The 7,401-nt window shown below is 36.6% G+C and overlaps 1 protein-coding gene across 1 annotated transcript; it reads right to left on the bottom strand.

Annotated features, from left to right (window-relative positions):
* Positions 1 to 616: 616 nt before the first annotated feature.
* Positions 617 to 7,013, bottom strand: LOC117334215. The gene is given in 2 exon segments (XM_033893701.1): positions 617 to 6,625; positions 6,627 to 7,013. Coding segments are annotated over 2 exon segments (3,354 nt in total). The 5' UTR covers positions 6,867 to 7,013; the 3' UTR covers positions 617 to 3,511.
* Positions 7,014 to 7,401: the final 388 nt, after the last annotated feature.

Here is a 7,401-nt window from a genome sequence, read left to right as displayed (position 1 = left end):
TCACAGCAAAAATAGAATGTGCGATTTTAATGATACTCATACAAAACACTTAATTATTTCAAAAGAAAAAAATAAAAAATCTTTTCCGGTTTATGGATCACAATATCTATCCATGCTATCATTTTAGGTGATAGTTTGTGTCCACCAAGAAAGATAAAAAAAAAATACACTAAGTAGGGAGACAACACTTGAATAATTGCATCGTCATCCAAATTATGAGAGAGAGAAATAAAATGGAAAAAAATATGTGTTCTCATGATGGGTTGCTTTAATCTTTCGCTTTTTATAGCCGGACGGTAGTTAATTTTATTGCTGCTTCATGAACACGTCAATTCTTTAAAACAGACCCGTCAGATAATATTAAGGAATTCCTTTCGGATATATTGGCCATTTTATGATTTCAATTGTACTATATATAAGGAAACTCTTTTATCGGCACCTGATTATATAGAATGATAAGTTTATACTTTTCCCGCAGAAAATAATGTAACTCTGGGTAGAATATTCTAAAACATTTAAATTTTGTTTATGACATATATGCTGGTCTTACTGAAAATATTTTTTTTTAAGTTTATATTATGTAGATAATATCAAAAAAAATAAAGCGAAAAATGAGTGTTGTTATTTTCATTTATTTATGCTTAGCTCATCTTTGTACTGTTTCGTTCCCGCACGTCATCAGTTTACTTATGGCGTAGCTGACATTATGCAATTACGAATTTTCTTCTTTCCTTTTCATTTCCTCTCAGCTAACTGTAGAAGCTATCAAATATTATGAGAGATAGTGTAATTGAGATGTATATACGTTAAAAATCAAGACCTATCTTGACTATATGAATTTATTTGATATTTATGGTTATATCTAAATCCGTGTAATATTTGAATATATACATATAATTCATCGTTTCGTTAACATTGACGTACCAATATACACACCCTGTCGCCACCTCATATTCATACAAAAGATAATAGTCGTTTTTATATCTTTTATTCATTACCAAATCACATCATTTCACATTAACAGCACGGTAGCATTCAACATTTTAAGTAACAATAAGCAAAAATGAGTAATTCGGGTAAATGTCCAAATGAATATTTATTGTTCTTTCATAGAAAGAAATGCTAAAAATAGTGAAAATTTGAAATACCAATTAATAATAAAATGTCAAATTTTGACTCCATAATGTATCTATATTGGTCAAGGTGGTAGCATCCAAGCTTTCGGGCGAATATGATTAATCACGTGATGACGTGTTTACTGTCTCAGAAAATGACAATGATGATAATTATATACAAGGTCGTGCTATTTGTCAGCATATTTTTTCACTCCTCAGAACATAAATAAAAATCGAGGCTGGTGACACAGTAATGATATACAAAACACGTCTGGCTTATCAAAAGAATTTTGGAGACATTAAAATATAATTACGGAAGGTAGGTAGTAATTATGAACCGTTTTGATAATATTATGGTGAAAGCTTCGAATAAATTATTCAAAAAAGTAGTTTTTCCGTCATTATTTCGTCATTTTTCATAGGTAAATACTTTATTAATGAGTAAAAAATGATTACATCAGTACGATTTGCTATCAATTACAGCCTTAATGAAAAATAAATAAATAAAAGGAAAAATAAAACAAAGTTGCACTTGACAAGAAGAATGTGTCATTTTGAAATGGTTACTCATCCTAAATCTACAATTTCCTGTCAACATCTGGTAAATTCAAATGACCACTTATTACATATTCGCTCCATTAACATCTGAACAGAAATATCGGTGGATTTCAATGAGGCGAAAGCACCATTCTGATTGGTCAACATTTATATAACTATATAATTACAAGTGATGATACAATATTCCATATATCATACCCATAGTAATAAAGCAAGATTCTATCAAAGTATTATATCTAATAATATTTCTTAAAAAGAAATTTGTGTCTAAATTCAGCAAGATATGTCTCTAATCTACACTGAAATGACCTAAAAGGTCAATATCAGAAGATCTGGGGAACTTCATCAAAAATTCCAGAAAAGAAAAAAGTTTGCTAATTTGTAGAAACAAAAAAGACTAATAAATTTACAATGAGTCTGAAGGCATATTTAATATTTATAAAGAAATTACCATAGGTGTGCTGATGAATTAGTCAATATTTAAAAAAAACATAATTATATATGATAATAAACGGGAAGCAATAAATATTCATATTCATAAGTTTTTAATGGAAAAAAGACAAATTTATCACATAGAATAGGAATAATTTTTGATTTCCGGTAACGGAGGTTATGCCTGACGCAAATGCGTGATCATTACTAATGTATACATCCCTCATTTCCTTATGGATGTGATTATGTATATTACATTTTATGTTCCCGCATTTGTTCGGCATTACCATTAGTGACAAGGATGACACTATCTAGTCAGCTGTCATTTACAACAGTCTTTCTTGAATTAAAATGATACCTCTTTTCTTGTTAAACAGTAATTACAGAATAAAATGAGATAAAAGAGGCTTCTAAATGGAACAATATACCTAGTTAAATATAATATAGTAATGGAATATTTATGAATTCGTTTCATAAGAGTAAATTTGAAACTAAATATACTCCACATGGCACCAATTTAGCATTGATATAAGCTTAGATATTTTACAATGCTCGAGCCTATTAAAACAATGAAATTTAAGCATATTGCCATTGCAGATGATTCAAATGAGAGGCTCATCCATATATTCCTAGTTGAAAGGAGAATAAAAGAAAATGGATAGCGTGATTAATTTATCTAAAGGCAGCACTAAGATACTCTGATTAAACGGTACCCTTCAAGATGTATTTGTACTTTTATATTTTCCAGGAAAGGTCAGATTACTGTTTGTTTGTTTGCTCGAATTTACAGCACATAACAATTGCTTCCACTTGACATATACACCTCATTGAGTATAGGAAAACAAATAAACAAATAAATATTTACTATATATATAAAGTAAATTAAACATTCCCAAGTAACGATTTGCGTTTGCACGCTCAATAATCAAATCATTCACACTATAATAAAGAGGTGTCATACGATCAGACACATCCTGATAAATACTTGACCTATGCCCGGCACACAGAACATGGCGGCCATTAACGTCGGTGTTAAGGTGTCATGTCAATACATTTATCGGCCAAGGTGTTAGTGATAGATCAGATATTCTACACAGGTGCAGAAAAGCCCGCCAGCCATGTCTTATGTCCAGCTTTGAGTCACATTCGGACAGACTCATTGTATCATAGCAAAACGTTCTAGTTTCTAGTCACCGGTTTTCTCGTTTGATAACCTTGTGTCAACCCTGTAACCGAACCGCTTGGTCGATTCTGACGAACACTTAACGGAAATAAGCACTTCCTGTTACTGATTGTCAGTAAATATCTATATATCTACAGTGAGGTTATAATAACTCAGTTTTCAGTAACTTAGGATGTTTTTCCGGTCGGTAGCACATGGTCCAAAAACCTACTTAGGTTTACTTCTATAAACATTGCCATGGCTGGAATTCGTTAAGACGGCTAAGAACCGTGGGCTGCTTTACCCAGTCGATCAGGTTTGATACTGACACTATGTACACATCTTTCAATAGCAGCACACGATCCAGGAATTTATTAAGTCCCGAAAGGTTATGATGGTAATACCAGTGGAACCATTTTTGACTCAAATGTATTCCGAAAGGTGAACGTTTTGATTTATAATGTCGGTTAAAATTTTCAAGCAAAAAGTTAACAGTATCTTGTTTTGTGTTAGGCTGACTTTTACAACCATCTGCATAATTACAGCTTTCCTTTGTCTTGCCATTCGTCAGTTGTACCACAGGTACTTCCCATACTCCCGCATACGTATCCTTAGGGCATGCGCCGTTTTCACACTTTCCTTTCCATCCGAAATCAAGGGTGAACGGCCACACCTTTGCTTTAGTTACCATTGAGGAATCGTACATAGATTTATTCTGCAAAACTTGCATATCGTTGTCGGTTAACGATTTGAAGTCTAGACCTCTATAACCGGTGATTTGATTTGGCAGGAAGGATGTTGCCTTCGATAGCTTTGTCCTATAATCGTTGATTTCAGTGTTAAATGATTTTCCGCTTGTAGGTTCAAGGCCTTGAAGAGCGATTTCGACATTATCTTTATATATGCGGTCTGCTAAGCGAACACTAGATCCAGTGGGCGATACAAACATGGTCGCCCCAATAGGGCATCCGTTAGGATTCTTCCGTTGACGAGAGAACAATGAACGCATTTTAGTGAAACCCGAAAAATTGATCTCTCCGTCGATAGTAATGTATATGATTTGAGGAATATCTGTGGATTTTAGATTGCCTGGTGTGATCGAGGACAAACAATTACAGTCTGGCAAAGAACATGTGACCCCTTGATTGCATGCCTCTCTGGGAATAACAGGGTGCATTGTTGGTAGTTTAGCGCCTAGAGAAAGAGGTGTAATTGTCCTGTCTAAACCCCTGTTAGGTTCAATAAGCGTGGCTTCTTCTGGGATAGAATATTGCACAGACTTGGCTTTGAAAAGAGGTGCCACTGTACTTTGTTGCTTGGAAGACTTTTCCTTCGCAGTACGAACTGATGAATACACATTGGTAGGATTAAAATCAATAAAACCTCCTGTTGTAGCAACCTTTATCGGCGGTAGTGTCGATTGCATTTTCACAACTTTCTTGCTCTGACGTTTTTTAGGAATAGCCCAAGTCCACAGTTCTTTGTTGTTGCCAACAACGTCATGAAAACTGTCGAAAAGGAAGTTGTGTGCATTGATAGCCTCTGTCGCTAACGACATTTCCTGATTTGTTGTTGCTGTTGATGATGTTGATGCAGTAGTAGAAGTAGTAGTTTCAGTTGTAACTTCGTTTACCGGCGCAGCTGTTGTTGTGACTACTGCCTGTTGCTGGACATTTCGAAATGTCTGTTTTAATTCAGACAAATCTTTTGGTTTTGTCTCTTGCGGTTTTCCAACACCAAACAGAAGACGCGATTGAACGAGATTATTCTCAGCGAAACGCAAAAGTTCTCTCAGTTCCTTTTTAGAGTGAATAGTATTTTTCTGTTGAGATACAGTTTTACTGTTCCCAATGTTATTGTTAGGCAGCATGTGCTTCGACTTAATCATGCTTTCCTTTTTGGCATGCATGAGTGCATCTTGGCGTTTTTTCACTTCTAGGCGTTGTTCTTCTGCTATTACTTTCTGTTCGGCGGCTTGACGCTCTTTCATTAGTCTCTTTTGTTCTTCTAATTGTTGTCTTTTCCTTTTCATCAGCATCTCTTCCTTCTGTTTTTGGATTTTTTCCTTTGAAGGCATAGTAGGTTTCGTAATTGCCAAAGGTTCCCACACTACGCTCTTTGGTGTCGTCGAAGGCACGCTCTGTTGCACGTGATGCATTACCTGATGTCTTAATGCTTGCTGCCAGGTGATTCGCGATTTTCTAATAGGACTTTGCTTCCGCGCATTAAATTTTGGTCTAGCCCTTTGTCGCTGCAGCCAAATGTACTGCTGACGACCTAGAGTACCAGTAGATATTGGAATCTTATTCTGCTTCTGAGCTGTGCTTTGTTGTTGAATACCACTGTGCTGTGAATTTTGTATGCCGTGTTGTTGAAACAACCTCTTTTGTTCCTGTTCTCTTTGTTTTTGTCGCCGCATAAAATTGAGTTTAGCCTGCTGGGCTCGCAGTTTTCTTTGTTGTTCAGCATGATTGTGTAAGAAATTGTTTCTGTTAAGTCTGCTAGGAGTTTTTACACTAGGCATTGACATTTTACGGCGATGATGTTGTGTTGTTATTTTTGGATTTTTACAACCCCAAGGTTTAAAATTATGCATATCAGACAGTGTAGTGGGTTTCTTTAGCCAATCAATGACCTGACTTACCGACACAATGTACACATCGGGTAGTTTGCTGAGAACCTTGATGAATCTGTCCATAGCTCGCAGCCGGTCGGGATAGTAAAACCACGACGCATGCATATTCATTCCAAAAGGTGCCCTGTTACCACTGTAATACGTATTGAAATTATCCCACAGAAATTTAAATGCAGTTTCCTCGTCTGGAGGTGGTGTATGGCAGCCATCGACGTAAACACAATCAAATCGTTCTAAGTGGTCCATTACAGAGATCACTGGCACTTCCCAGAATCCTTTGTGAGCGGAAGCTGGACATGGTTTGATTTTACAGTCATACGGCCACCCATAATCTAATGTGAATGGTATTGGAGGCTTCTTCAATCCCTTCTTGCTTATGGTTAGCGTGGCGTCATAGGTGTAGTCTAGTTCATTGAGTGACTTAGGCTGTTGGTCTCCAATAGGTTCCAAAAAAGGACTGCGCCATCCCTTGATTTCCGACATTGGAACACCCGCCTTTCTTGCTATATTTTCTTTCTGTAGCTTCGCTTCTGATTTAAATGTCAGCTTGTTCATGTGTCCGTGAGAGACACTGTGTGCACCAATTTCCATACCTTTTTTGTAAAATTCGTTGACGAGACTGTACACAGTATTTGCATGCGAAACAAAAAGGGTCATTTTAATCGGACATCCATTTGGGTTTGTTCTGTTCGAATCAAAAAGTTCCCTGTAGAAATTTGCTACCGTAGGGAGTGATAGCATCGTCAAAAGTGAAAAACACCATCTGTGGAGTATTGTTTCTTGACAATATCGGCATGTGGTCGTTGCAGCACGAGCACGCTGGCGGACGACACGTATTACGTAATATACATTCACGGCAAGTCTGAGGATTTAGAGATACTACTGCATTCAAAACTGCTGACAGTAATAAATAACACTTCACTGTCCTCCGAAATAAAGATAAAAGGCCGTTAATCCGAGCCATGATTTCTGTATCGTCCACGCGTAGATCTGTGCTGTCAAAGTCTTATTGTCTCCCAGCCGGAGCAACTGCCTGTGTGACGTAATTCATAACTGAAATGGCCCAATGCCCCGGCTCTGGAGTAAACACAACAGGACCTGTACCGTTAACGGACCAGAGACAAGTGTGTATCAGAACAGCGGAGACATAGGTATATGACACGATGAGAAACCTTAGTGACAGCGCGCATGTCAAGGCGTACAGCGACAAGACGCCTCGGGCTCAAGGAGCCATCAGATTATGTTTGGCCTTATGTACCACCATTGGTTATGTGTAGTGCGATAATTCGTTTCATGATTCAACCTTATAAATATGTATTAGATGGTTTTGAAACAGACATGAGTTTTAAATTGTCGACACTTTCTTAAGATATTGGTTTATAACAAGTCTTAGTTATGCAAGACGTAACATAGCATGGAAATCGATATTAAACAATAATTTGGGACGAACGCCGTTTTATTCAGAACCTGAAATCCGAAGATGTGAAGAGGCATACAAG

The sequence above is a fragment of the Pecten maximus genome, chromosome 9, assembly GCF_902652985.1.
Source record: "Pecten maximus chromosome 9, xPecMax1.1, whole genome shotgun sequence".
NCBI classification, from domain to species: Eukaryota; Metazoa; Mollusca; class Bivalvia; order Pectinida; family Pectinidae; genus Pecten; species Pecten maximus.
The sequence above is the reverse complement of the archived record's forward strand: the minus strand, read 5'-3'. Positions and strand labels throughout refer to the sequence as shown.